Source organism: Heterodontus francisci, chromosome 31, assembly GCF_036365525.1.
Source record: "Heterodontus francisci isolate sHetFra1 chromosome 31, sHetFra1.hap1, whole genome shotgun sequence".
NCBI lineage: Eukaryota > Metazoa > Chordata > Chondrichthyes > Heterodontiformes > Heterodontidae > Heterodontus > Heterodontus francisci.
The window spans coordinates 53,370,756-53,385,262 of record NC_090401.1 but is presented as its reverse complement, the minus strand read 5'-3'; the positions used below and the strand labels follow the sequence as shown (position 1 = coordinate 53,385,262).

Genomic DNA, 14,507 nt, shown 5'->3' with positions numbered 1-14,507 from the left:
CTGCGGAAGTATAAATTTCAGCCCAATGTCCCAGACACCACCATCACCATTGCTGGGTATGTCCTGTCCCACTGACAGGACAGACCCACCAAGGATGGCGGCAGAGTGGTATACAGTCAGGAGGGCGTTTCCTTGGGAGGCTTCAACATTGACTCCGGACCCCATAAAATCTCATGGCATCAGGTCAAACATGGGCAAGGAAACCTCCGACTGATTACCACCTACCGTCCCACCTCAGCTGATGCATCAGTGCTTCTCCATGTTGAACACCAATTGGAAGAAGCACTGAGGGTAGTAAGGGCATAAAATGTACTCTGGTTGGGGCACTTCAATCACCAAAAGTGGCTTGGTAGCACCACTACTGGCTGAGCCCTAAAGGACATAGCTGCTAGACTGGTTCCGCAGCAGGTGGTGAGGGAACCAAGAGGGAAACAAGAGGGAAAAACCGACTTGACCTCGTCCTCACCAATGTACCTGTCGCAGATGCATCCATGACAGTATTGGTGGGAGCGACCACCGCACAGTCATTGTGAATACAAAGTCCCGTCTTCACATTGAGGGTACCTACCATCGTGCTGTGTGGCACGACCACTGTGCTAAATGGGATAGATTTCGAACAGATCTAGCACAAAACTGGGCATCCATGAGATGCTGTGGGCCATCAGCAGAACTGTATTCAACCACAATCCGTAACCTCATGTCCTGGTAGATCCCCTACACTACCAGTACCATCAAGCCAGGGACCAACCTTGGTTCAATGTAGAGTGTAGGAAGGCATACCTAAAAATGAGGTGTCAGCCTGGTGAAGCTACAACGCAGGTCTACTTTCACGCCAAACAGTGGAAGCAGCCTGCAATAGACAGGGCTAAGCAATCCTACAACCAACAGATCAGATTTAATCTCTATTCCTGCCACATCCAGTCGTGAATGGTGGTGGACAATTAAACAATTGACAGTTGGAGGAGGCTCCGCAAATGATGGGGGAACCCAGCACATTAGTGCAGAAGACCAGGCTGAAGCATTTGCGTCCATCTTCAGCCAGAAATGCTGAGTGGATGATCCATTTTGGCCTCGTCCTGAGGTCCCCAGCATCACAGATGCCAGTCTTCAGCCAATTTGACTCACTCCACGTGATATCAAGAAACGGCTGAAGGCACTGGATACTGCAAAGGCTATAGGTTCTGACAACATTCTGGCAATAGTACTGAAGACTTGTGCTCCAGAACTATCCGCGCCCCTAGCCAAGCTGTTCCAGTACAAGTCTGGCATCTACCCGGCAATGTGGAAAAAGAGGGAAATTGGTGAGGACGAGGTCAAGTAAGTTTTCCCCTCCTGATTATCAGCAGATTGATGGAAGGGGTTGTCAACAGTGCTATCAAACGGCACTTGCTCAGCAATAACTTGCTCACTGACGCTCACTTTGGGTTCCGCCAGGCCCACTCAGCTCCTGACCTCATTACAGCTTTGGTCTAAACATGGACAAAAGAGCTGAACTCCAGAGGTGAGATGAGAGTGACTGCCCTCGACATCAAGGCAGCATTTGACTGAGTATGACATCAAGGAGCCCTAGCAAAACTGGAGTCGGTGGGAATCAGGGGGAAAACTCTCCGCTGGTTGAAATCATACCTAGCACAAAGGAAGATGATTGTGGTTGTTGGAGGTCAATCATCTCAGTCCCAGGACATCACTGCAGGAATTCCTCCGGGTAGTGTCCTAGGCCCAACCATCTTCAAATGCTTCATCAATGACCGACCCTCCATCATAACATAAGAAGTGGGGATGTTCGCTGATGATTGCACAATGTTCAGCACCATTCGCGATTCCTCAGATACTGAAGCAGTCCATGTCCATATGTAGCTTGGGCTGATAAGTGGCAAGCAACATACGCGCCACAAAAGTGTCAGACAATGACCATCTCAAACAAGAGAGAATCTAACCATCAACGATCGCTGAATCCCCCATCAACATCCTGGGGGTCACCAATGACCAGAAACTGAACTGAAGTAGCCAAATAAATGCTGTGGCTACAAGACCAGGTCAGAGGCTAGGAATTCTGTGTCAAGTAACTCACCTGCTGTCTCCCTAATGCCTGTCCATCATCTACAAGGCACATTTACTTCCTCCATCACCAATGCAGTGGCAGCAGTGTGTACTACCTACAAGATGCACTGCAGCAACTTACCAAGGCTCCTTTGACAGCACCTGCCAAACTCGTGACCTGTACCACCTAGAAGGACAAGGACAGCAGATGCATGGAACTATATCACCGTTGCTTCACCGTCACTGGATCAAACATTTCTTTACTGTCACTGGGTCAAAATCCTGGAACTCCCTTCCTAACACCACTGTTGGTGTACCTACACCCCAAGAACTTTAGCGGTTTCAAGAAGGCAGCTCACCACCACCTTGTACATAAGTTATTTTCAGGGCAGTTGCTGTGATGTTATTATCTCCAGCCCTGGGAATACACTCAATTTAAAGAGAGATGGAATGTCTCACACATACCGCAGGGAGCAGAGAGGGAGGAGGACGAGAATGAAACTGCACAGCAAATTGTTTAAGGCACAAATTAATGACTAGAGAAATGGAAGATTTAAGAACGCACTGGGCAGCCTTGCAGCAAAAAGAACCCTGATGTATTGGGAATGATTTCTGAGTTTAAAAACTCGTTTTAAATAGACACCACCCATCAACCTATTTAAAGGGAATCACTGCAAGTTACAGGGCTCCAGCACCCTGAGGGAAGGGGATTCAAAATAATGGAATTTCTCTCACTGATTTCCCCCTTCCACAATACAGTTACAGAACACTCTCAAATTCCTTGAGGCCCCAGTTTCTGACAGCTTTAGATTGATCTGAGGGGGAATTCTCTGCAGATTCAATTTATTGAGAAACAGCACTGCACACGACAGCATCAGAGAGTGAGAAATGCTTTGAGAATCAGATTCTCTGTTATGTCCGGGCTTCCCAGCCACAGAGACAGTGGGAAATCAATCTTTGTTATTACTTTAATCCAGTGGGGGAAAAAAATCATTTCTGTTAATCAACTACTTCTCATTCCCTGACACCATCAGAGATGCCCTGAAAGACAGGCAGACAGCTCGGCCCAGAGTACCGATGAGTCCCATTAGACCATTATCAACATAACTGCATTATTGATAAGGAGGAAGTCTGAAGTTGTCCAAAGTCTGAAGTTGTCCAAAGTCTGAAGTTGTCCAAAGTCTTCACTGTGTCAAGTCTTAATGGAAATGGACAGCGTTTTTGCAAGAGAACAAATCAGTGCGAGACTCCCACAATCTTTTGCTCTCTCTGTGATGAGTCGTGTCCTATGTCGTACCTACCCGCCCAACCTCCACCAGCTTGGTAATCATCACAATACTCGAGCAGCGCTCCTGCCACACCATCCTCCAGAAGTCATACACCATTTCTTGTTTTGGTCCTAAGGAAGAAAAAAGTATTTCACGTTTGAATCACACTTTCAGTTGATAAACATAGGAACATAAGGAGCCGATTTAGCACCTCAAGCTTGTTCTGCCATTCAATGAGATCATGGCTGATCTGTGACTTAACTCCTTATACCCGCCTTTGTTCGCTAACCCTTAATACCTTTGGTTAACAAATATCTATAAATCTGAGATTTGTAGATTAACAATTGATCTAGCATCAACCGTCATTTGCGACAGTTCCAAACTTCTACCTCCCTTTGTGAGAAAAATGTTTCCTAATTTCACTCCTGAAAGGTCAGGCTCTCATTTTCATGCCATGTCCCCTAGTCCTAGACTCCGCAACCAACAGAAATGGTAGATAGAGAGAAACTCTCTGTTCCCCTTAATGTCTTGAAAACTTCAATCAAATCACCCCTTAACTGTCTACATTCCAGGGAATACAACACTAAATTGTGTAATCTCGCCTTGTAATTTAACCCTTCGAGTTCAGGTATCATTCTGGTAAACCTAAGCTGCATCCCCTCCAAGGCCAATATATCCTTCCTAAGCAATGAAGCCCAGAACTGAACACAGTACTCCAGGTGCGGTCCAATAAGTTGTAGCATGACTTCTATCCCCTTGTATTCTAGTCCTCTAGATATAAAGGCCAGTATTCCATTAGCCTTTTTGATTATTTTCTGTCCATGACATTTTAATAATCTATGTGCACAGACTCCCAAGTCACTTTGGACCTCCACTGTTTCTAACCTTTCACCATTTACAAATTAGTAGAGAAAGAAAGCTACAAAAGCACTTGCACAAAAGCCTGCATTGACACTACCAGCTTCATTCATTGTTTGTTCAGTCTAGCCACCTCGAGAATGAACTCGAAAGACCTTTCCATTGCATTTTTCTCTACACTTAGTACTCTATTTCTAGTGACTTCACTTTTCGCATTGTACGTCGGGTAAATGGTGGCTCTCCGCATCATTTCAAGGACAATATCACAACACACCGCCTGTGATTTTATAAACTAATTCTCAGGTCAGCCCTTTTGGTGAAACAATCTCATTTGCAGATGTTCAGCATGATTTGCATCTTTGATGATACTTTGGGGCTTTCACAGCTGCTTGTATACAACAGTGGTACATCCTGGAATTGGTCATGTTTGGCTTCCTTATCATTTTTCTGAAGCAGATGTGTTTTTTTTAAACAGAGGAAATAATGTTGGCTTTACGAGAAATACAAATCAGTTTTGTAATTAGAAACAAACCCTCTAAAATAGCAAGAGGGAGCATGTGGTGGAGCTGCAACTATTCCACCCAGTGCTTCAGCCAATTGTGGCTTTGGGGACTGTCAGAAGGAGCATTATCCAATAATTTAGATATTTAAGTGGAGGCAGTAATTGGTACAGGCATAACAAATCCCACTTTTGTGCAATCTAGTGCAATTAGTGAATATGAAAATCAGCCTACGCTGCATACAAATCCACAATTAAAAAGCAAGTAGTTTTAATAACAGTGTCAAATTTCTGTCATTCTACACAAGAGTTCTGCAATCTTACCATGTGTTGCAACGAAGTGGCTCGTTTTGTGATAGCCCTGTAGAGGTTACCAGAGAAACTGTATTAATGAAAATACACTCTGCCTATACTTAAGTACAACTACATGCACAATTCCGCATAATGCAACCCAAACTGTGTCAAAGGCACAAGACATGCAGGCTTCATCCAATGTTTACCAATGCATGTGACGCCTTTTGAGGAGGACATGGCCAATGGGCACTTTCTTCTATGCAGGAAAACATCCCATCGATTCCCACGCAGAACTGATGGGTTTTGATTAAAGGGATTGGTATGAAGAGTTGTTTCCATTTCTGTCAAGAGTGTCCCAATTAACAGGCTTCAATTGCATTTACTTTTTCCCAGTGCCTCTACTAATACTGAAAAGGCCACATTTCAAACCTTCTCCCAATCTCAGTGGCCAAAAACAGCCATTGCACAATGACTCAAAGTAACTGGAAGTAAAAGTACAGCCTTGGCAAAGATGTTTGAAGATTAAAAAACATGTTTTAATCAGTTTATTTTCAGCTGGGCAAAGTAACCAATCATTAAATTGGACTTTGGCAATAATATATATCTGCACAAAATCACGTCTCATCCTGCAAAGGGAACCGTGAAACGCATTTTGGGAAATTGCTTGAGTGGGAGAGAGAGGGAATGGGTTTAATCATGTCTGACACAATTTTTTCCCATAAGTCATAAAACTAGAGCTTTTGGAGCAATTTCAACAAACATTTTAGAAAATCTATACCTAAATTCACTGCAATGTATATTTTACCTAAATCGAAGCAGATTATCAGCCTTTCCTATACCATGAGTACATCTTAATTACCGTCCTTTTGAAGGGTTCTACATGCACAACATACATGAGATACCAGATGTGTACATCAGCAAACTGAAATGGCTAAGTTTTCATTAAAAAAATTCTTTAAACTTTTATAAATGTATCTTCTTTTACTGTTTGTAGATTTTCTGCTCTGCATGATCTAAAGCAGAAAGTGAAATTAAAACGCACGAAACCATTGTTTTGGTCTATTTCGGTTTTACTTCTAAATGAGTTAAGCACACATTCACAGTACATCTTCAAAGTTTTCCAGCTTCGAAAGGAACTACAATGAACAGGGCTGAAGAGGAACAGAATTTGACTAGCCAACAGTTTGGAACTTCAGCTTCACTATGACAAATCCGAATGCAGATCTCTGTGATTCAAATAGTCAATGTTTGATCTCAATAAGAGATGAGCTTCTTCGTATGCAGGAATCTGACCAACAACCCCACTTAGTTCAAGAACAAAGACCAACACTTGATCTGGAGTGGTACTGACAAACCAAAGAATGCTGCTTCCCAATCACTTTTCATTTTGTGCCAGCTCTTGGCAGCAATTACAGAAAAAAGTGCAAGACCATAATGGAGTAAGGAATGAGAAAAAAGGCCAGTCAATCCAACAAGCCTCTTCTATCCATTTAGATAGAAATGGATCTATTTCTAGATTTCTTTCTGTAGTGTCTTGGACTCTTGCCATTTTCACCAAATTTTCAATCAAGGTGTTCTGATAGGGTGTGCAGTTTTGGTTACTTTTTCAGGAAAAGCAACCTTTTCTAATGATATAGGATGAGAAAAGCAGATTCATGGTGTCATCTCCTAGAGTAATGTAGCATTGAAAAGGTTTTTCTTTAAAAAGTTTTTTCTCTCTGTTTTTATTACGAGGATTAGGGGATCTGGAGGATAAATTTGAATGTAATACTAGTCAAAGATTAAATATTTACTTGCACTAGCCTTATCGTTGTGCATTGGGATATTTTTACTCTCTTATGGTACGTTGCCTAGTTGCACAGGTGTAAAGTGCACCTTTTGCTTTCTTTACATTTTTTAAAGCTCCTGATACCTCTAAAGGCCATTGCACTGACTGAAATTTTAGTCTTCAGCCAAATCAGTGGCACAATGCACACACCCAGGACCAACATCTTCCCTCAACCACACTGTAACATGTTCTCCAAGCACTGAATTACTCCTACCAATTATCATGCGAAAAGTGGTCCAAGCAACAATGTAGTTCCTCACACAGAACACACTCCTAGTAGTTAAGTGCATTCAACATCGCTGTAATACATTACCAAGAACTAACCAAGTAGGGGGTAACTGAAACTACCAGCTGGAAGAAAACTGATGGGATTAGAGAGACTGCCCAATGTGCACCTCTCCTGATTTCACTTCCCATTGATCACAGTTTCCACACTGGGAGGGTTAAATTAAAATGACCTCCACCTGCTCGACTACACTGAATTAAGTGTTCCCAATCTGACACATCCACTCCATTGCACCACAATTTATGTTTCCCAAATGAACACATCGCAACTATACCACAGTATGTGTTCCCAAAACTGTCACATCTTAATTACACTGCAGTTCTCTTTACAATGACACCCTCAGCATCAATATGGCCTCTCAACTCAATCGCAGTACCCACTGAAGGCATTGTCAAACTGCTTCACATCAAAGCATAATTTAAGTAACACACCTCCTCAAATATACTGCAACGTATTCTCCAAGTACCACTCAGCTCCTTCACCTCCTTCAAAATGCACACTTCAAGCAATAAGCATACCCTTCATTACTAAATTACCACAGCCTCCCCAAGCACTGATAAACCCCTTCCATGAAATACATTACTAGCCTACTGCAACACATGCTCAGAACACAGCATGTACAAACATACTTGCTCAACTACACCACCCCCTGCATCCTAAGCAGAATATACCATCAGTTCCACCATAATACCAATTGGAAGTATTCATGCTACCTCAACTCCACCACTGCACAGGCTAGGACACAGTCAGATCAGAAGGGAGGGAATGCATCAATCGGGAAGAGGGAATAAAGGGCCATCATGAATTTGGTGTTAAGGCAATGTTAAATCCAGCAACTTTTTTTTGAGTGATGCATTGGATAGCTGAAACTGCGACTGGACAGCCAGCAAACATAACAAAGTTGGTGCAGTGATTTACTTCTTGTTATCACTGATGGGCCTTGCCCAACAGTTACAGAGTACACCAAAAACTTCTAAAGGTGCAATCATGTTACTGTAACAACTATTTATCTTGCCTCCGCGAATTCAACTTGGATTTGTGGAAACTGGATATGGGAATCTGGATGGACTCCTGACTTGAGAAGGCTGATCCAACTGCCTTAATTATAGGCCTACACTGCTTCTTGAGCATGCCACTGCATCTCACTTCCAGCCCCACTTTCCAAACTCCAATACATTTGTAGAGCACAACTTTCTTGCAGCTGAACAATTTTATTTAAATAACTCTAATCACCTCTCACCAATGAACCCCAAAGTCAGGAGAAGAATCTGGCTAAAATTATGTCCATCAGGACACTGCTGAATTTAATTGTATTCTTAGTCATCTTTTTATTGAAATAACATTTGATGAAAACAGATCAAAAGTGTCAAGTGACAGCCCAAAGCACTGAATATACAAATGAGTGGCAGCAACCTTCCTGTTACGTCAGTGCCTCCCTAGATGGAGTGGTATTCACATGTGTCAATTTCTAATAGCATGCAACATCAACCCAAATTCTTCCATTCAAAAGCTCCTTAAACTGGCAGAAGAAAACCAACATGTCCACAGATTAAAAAATAAGACAAACATACAAATAAATTTTAACCACAAAAATGGTCACATTCTCAACTTGGCACATTGCGTCATACTTACTTCCCTGTTTATCTGTATCTACACTCCAAATGAGGAAGGGTTGTAAAAACCAGAGACACAAGCATGTAAGTGAAGGAAAAGACCATATCCAAACACATCATAAAAATAAGGAACCATTCTTATGTCCAAACTACTTTTTTTCACAACTTTTATATAACTCTTTGGAGAGCAGGTCCAATATTATAGTACATGCCTGTTCAAGAAGTGAAGTATAGAGAACACAGCAAGAATCACAGTTTTATACAATGAATCACAGTTGTTAAGTGTTTTAGCTGCATTTTGCACCCTCTTCATGCTTTGACACTTTGTGCTTAAGCAGCCATTATTTATTGAGCCTTGATAATATGTGTTGACAAGCAATTTCACCATGGTGGGGAGGGGGAGGAGTGAGGCGCCATCACAGCTCATCTTGACTTCATCCAATGCTACACATATGCACTCTCAGCAAGCATCATGTGAGGCAACTCACTCCTGTATTGAAGGAAACTGATCTCTTTTGACTTTGTGCTTTTTGGAACTGTTTGGTAATGTATTTTTTACAATTTTTTATGAATAAAGTATATTTTGGAAATAAAATTTAAAAAAAACATAGCATTCAGGAGCAAGAACCCTGACCATTTTTCTCCTCCCTATTGCAGTTGTGTTAATTAAGACCAATTGTGGCATTCCTACTTTCAACCCAGCTTACTCAGACCAAGAACTGAAGATGGGACATTCGTATTTCTTTGGCTCAATGACTCACTGGGTAAACTTGCTGAGCAAATGGATGAATAATTAGCATTAAGTTTAGTCAAGGAGACCAAAAGACCTTTGTTCATATTGCATCGCATTTTGTATGCATCAATGCTGAATAATTCTGAAGTGGCATGAGAAACAAAATCAAGGGATGAATGATACATGTTAATGGATTTGAACAAAAGGTGTTAATGTTTTTTTATATAGAGTGATCCGTGCTTTATGACCTTATCCTCACTAATTATAACTATATTTTAACTACAGCAAACTGTGAAATGAGAACATTCAAATGTCAACTCAAAGGTTTTTCTTTCCCAGCTTGTAACTTGTTCCTTCTTTGTGGTTATTGTGAATAGTGGAGGGTGGTAATATTTAAAGCCTAATAAAAGCTTCAATGTCTAGACTAGTCACCTCCACAGATTTTGTTAATTAACCCAGTAACCCTCCCCTCTAAAACTACACTCACATACATTTGGGGTGACCAGGCACTCGGATTTCAGCGCTGTAATGCAATCCAATTGATCTTGAACCAAAGCCAAAGCTGAACTGCAGGTTTCTTGCTTGTTTCTGATGACTCTGAAGCCAACGTTGAGATGTCAGAAACTTGATCAATTCAGAAGAAATCAGCAAGAGGATCTTTGATGTCAGTTGACATACTAGTTAGGATAAATTGGATGGAAATGATCATCTGAAGGAGTCTTAATTAACCCAAATTTATTTTTATTCAAAAAACCTAACTTTGATGAGAAAATTTGGACTTGGAGGGGATTAAGATAGCCAGTTCCTTTAAAAAAGGGCAACATGGACATTAAGATGGGCATAATGGTGTTTTCTGATCCATCAAACATTTGGGTCTTCTCGGTTTCATGAGCTGAAATTCCTTATCACTAGGCTGTTGTCAATATATTTTGATAATTTTTCTGTTGGAGTTTGTGTGGGTGGGGTGAGGGAGAGAAGAGAAGTGCATGTATTTTATGCTTAGCAGTCCAAAGGGATCCTAGAATCTATTTGCGGTCACTTTCAACCTTCTGCTACTACAAGGGAAAGTGCCTGTTTGATTTGTTGGTAACTTGGTGATGCTTTGCATTTGAATTCCTGATATAATTTTGGAGGGCCTTTGCAACCTGGCAAGGAACCAGCAGTTCCAAAGCTAAAATCTGAATTCAACCCAAATGTTTGTCTCTTATAGAGCAAATATCATGACCAGGACCTTGAGACTGATATGAAGTAATCAAATTGATTTCAGCCTTAATTTACTGATTCGTCAAGAGTTAATCTGACCTCCATGCATATATCTTGATTACAATTATATTTATGTGTAGTAATAAAAGGCATTATTACTGGTGCCAAGTACTTGACCCTCTATCTGCCACAAATATTGCAAGTTGCGGCATGCTGCCTTGAAAACAGTGGAGCCTCAACCCAAATTTGGCTATTAGCTATTAATGAATTAGCAATTCTGAAGAAATTATAATCTTATTTAACAAATTCGTGTTCTTCCCTAACACTTTGACAGATTTGCTAGTGAGAGCAGAAATAGCAGGATATATCAGATGAATACGTGGCTGGAGAAATGGTGTAGGTGGGAGGGATTCAGATTCCTGGAACATTAGGTCCGGTTCTGGGGAAGGTGGAACCAGTACAAGCTGGACGGGTCGCATCTGGGCAGGACCGGGACCAATTTCCTCTTGGGGTGTGGTGGGGGGGGAGGGTTTAAACTAGAATGGCAGGGGGATGGGAAACTGAGCAGGGAGACAGAAGAGAGGGAAGCAAGGATAGAAATGAAAGACAGAAAGGCAAGAAGCAAAAGTGGAAGGCAGAGAAAACAAGGGCGAAAAACAAATGGCGCTGTAGTGCAAAATAAAGCTAATATGACTAACAATGTTAAAAAGACAAGTCTAAAGGCATTGTGTCTTAATGCGTGGAGAATTTACAATAAGGTAGATGAATTAACAGTGCAAATAGATACAAACGGTTATGATACAGTAGCGATTACAGAGACATGGCTGCAAGGTGACCAAGGATGGGAACTGAACATCCAGGGGTATTCAATATTTAGGAAGGACAGGCAAAAAGGGAAAGGAGGAGGGGTAGCATTGTTAGTAAAAGGAGGAAATCAATGCAATAATGAGGAAGGATATTGGCTCGGAAAATCATGATATGGAACCTGTATGGGTGGAACTAAGAAACACCAAGGGGCAGAAAATGTTGGTGGGGGTTGTCTATAGGCCCCCAAACAGTAGTGGAGATGTAAGGGATGGCATTAAACAAGAAATTAGAGATGCATGCAATAAGGGTACAACTGTAATCATGGGTAACTTTAATCTAAATATAGATTGGTCAAACCAAATTAGCAATAATACTGTGGAAGAGGATTTCCTGGAGCATGTACGTGATGGTTTTTTAGACCAATACGTTGAGGAACCAACTAGGGAACAAGCTATCCTAGACAGGGTATTGTGCAATGAGAAAGGATTAATTAACAATCTTGATGTGCGGGGCCCCTTGTAGAGGAGCAACCATAACATGATAGAATTCTTCATTAAGATGGAGAGTGAAGTAGTTGAATCCGAAACTAGGGCCCTGAATCTAAATAAAGGAAACTACGAAGGTATGAAGTGTGAGTTGGCGATGGTAGATTGGGGAACTTTACTAAAAGGATTGATGGCAGATCAGCAATGGTTAATATTTAAAGAACGTGTGCATGAATTACAACAATTATTCATTCCTGTCTGGCGCAAAAATAAAGCCGAAAGGTAGCTCAACCATGGCTTACAAAAGAAATTAGGGTAGTATTAGATCCAAAGAGGAGGCATATAAAGTTGCCAGAAAAAGCAGCAAGTCTGAGGAATGGGAGCAGTTTAGAATTCAGCAAAGGAGGACAAAGAGATTGATTAAGCGGGGGAAAATAGAGTATTAGAGCAAAATTGCGGAGAACATAAGAACTGACTGTAAAAGCTTCTATAAATATGTGAAGAGAAAAAGATTAGTGAAGACAAATGTAGGTTCCTTACAGACAGAAACAGGGGAAATTATAATGGGCAACAAAGAAATGGCAGAACAATTAAACACATACTTTGGTTCTGTCTTCACAAAGGAGGACACAAATAACCTCCCACAGATATTAGGGAACCAAAGGTCCAATGGGAGGGAAGAACTGAAGGAAATCAGTATTAATAAAAAAAATAGTGCGAGGGAAATTAATGGGGTTAAAAGCTGACAAATCCACAGGGCCTGATAATCTAAAGGAAGTGGCCCTGAAAATAGTGGATGTATTGGTGGTCATCTTCCAAAATTCTAGAGACTCTGGAGCAGTTCCTACAGATTGGAGGGTGGCAAATGTAACCCCACTATTTAAAAAAGGAGGGAAGAGAAAAAACAGGGAACTACAGACCAGTTATTCTTACATCAGTAGTGGGGAAAATGCTGGAGTCTATTATAAAGGATGTGATAGCAGAACACCTGGAAAGCATAAACGGGATTGGGCAAAGTCAGCATGGGTTTACAAAAGGCAAATCATGCTCAACAAATCTACTGGAGTTTTTTGAGGATGTAACTAGTGGAATAGATAAGGGAGAACCAGTGGATGTGGTGTATTTGGATTTTCAGAAGGCTTTTGATAAGGCCCCACATAAGAGGTTAGTGTGCAAAATTAAAGCACATGGGATTGGGGGTAATATACTAGCATGGATTGAGAATTGGTTGACAGACAGGAAACAGAGAGTAGGAATAAACGGGTCTTTTTCCGGGTGGCAGGCAGTGACTAGTGGGGTACCGCAGTCATCAGTGCTTGGGCCCCAGCTATTCACAATATATATTAATGACTTGGGTGAGGGAACTAAATGTAACATTTCCAAGTTTGCAGAAGACACAAAGCTGTGGGGGTGGGGGTTGGGGGGCAATGTGAGCTGTGAGGAGGATGCAAAGAGGCTCCAATGTGATTTGGACAAGTTGGGTAAGTAGGCAAATGCATGGCAGATGCAGTATAACGTGGAAAATGTAAGGTTATCCATTTTGGTTGTAAAAACAGAAAGGCAGATTATCTGAATGGTGATAGATTGGGAAAGGGGGACGTGCAATGAGACCTGGGTGTCCTTGTACACCAGTTGCTGAAAGCAAGCATTCAGGTGCAGTAAGCAGTTAGGAAGGCGAATGGTATGTTGGCCTTCATTGCAAGAGGATTTGAGTACAGGAGCAAGGATGTCTTACTGCAGTTATACAGGGCCTTGGTGAGACCACATCTGGAGTAGTGTGTGCAGCTTTGGTCTCCTTATCTGAGGAAGAATATTTTTGCCTTGGAGGGAGTGCAAAGAAGATTTACTGGGCTGATTCCTGGGATGGCAGGATTGACGTATGAAGAGAGATTGGGTCGACAAGGCCTATATTCACTAGAGTATAGAAGAATGAGAAGGGATCTCATAGAAACCTATAAAATTCTAACAGGAGTAGACAGGCTAGATGTAGGGAGGATGTTCCCAATGGCTGGGTAGTCCAGAACCAGGGTTCACAGTCTCAGGATACGGGGTATGCCATTTAGAACGGAGATGAAGAGAAATTTCTTCGCTCAGAGGATGGTGAACCTGTGGAATTCTCTACCACAGAAGGCAGTGGAGGCCAAGTCGTTAAATACATTCAGGAAGGAGATAGGTATATTTCTTTATGCCAAAGGGATCAAGGGATATGGAGAGAAAGCGGGAACAGGGTACTGAATTAGACGATCAGCCATGATCTTTTTTGAATGGCGGAACAGGCTTGAAGGGACGAATGGCCTACTCCTGCTCCTATTTTCTATGTTTCTATTACAAAGTAGAATTGTTCATGAAACAGTTTAATGAATTTGAAAATGTCAACTCAACAATGAGTGTGGAGGCAGGGGAAAGGGAACTATATTAGTGTTTATTGTTGGAAACATTTTCAAGGGATTGGATACCACAGTAGGTCGGAAAATTCTTTTCACTTCCAGCAACAACCCACACAGACAGGATGAATCTTTCATTTCTCCACCAACTATAATGGTCCTAAGCCAAATTAATTCAACTGGCTTAAGATTGAGATAGTTGGAAGTTC

General features: G+C 41.6%; 1 protein-coding gene across 10 annotated transcripts in view; it reads right to left on the bottom strand.

The window, feature by feature from the left end:
- ptprub (protein tyrosine phosphatase receptor type Ub) overlaps positions 1 to 14,507 on the bottom strand; it is an 833,961-nt gene that overhangs the window by 37,268 nt on the left and 782,186 nt on the right. For all 10 annotated transcript variants that reach the window (XM_068011591.1, XM_068011594.1, XM_068011592.1 and 7 more), the window contains 2 exons: positions 4,990 to 5,026; positions 3,342 to 3,439 (listed from right to left, as the gene is read on the bottom strand). In XM_068011591.1, the coding sequence (XP_067867692.1) occupies positions 3,342 to 3,439; positions 4,990 to 5,026 (135 nt within the window). The remainder of the gene's footprint in view (positions 1 to 3,341; positions 3,440 to 4,989; positions 5,027 to 14,507) is intronic.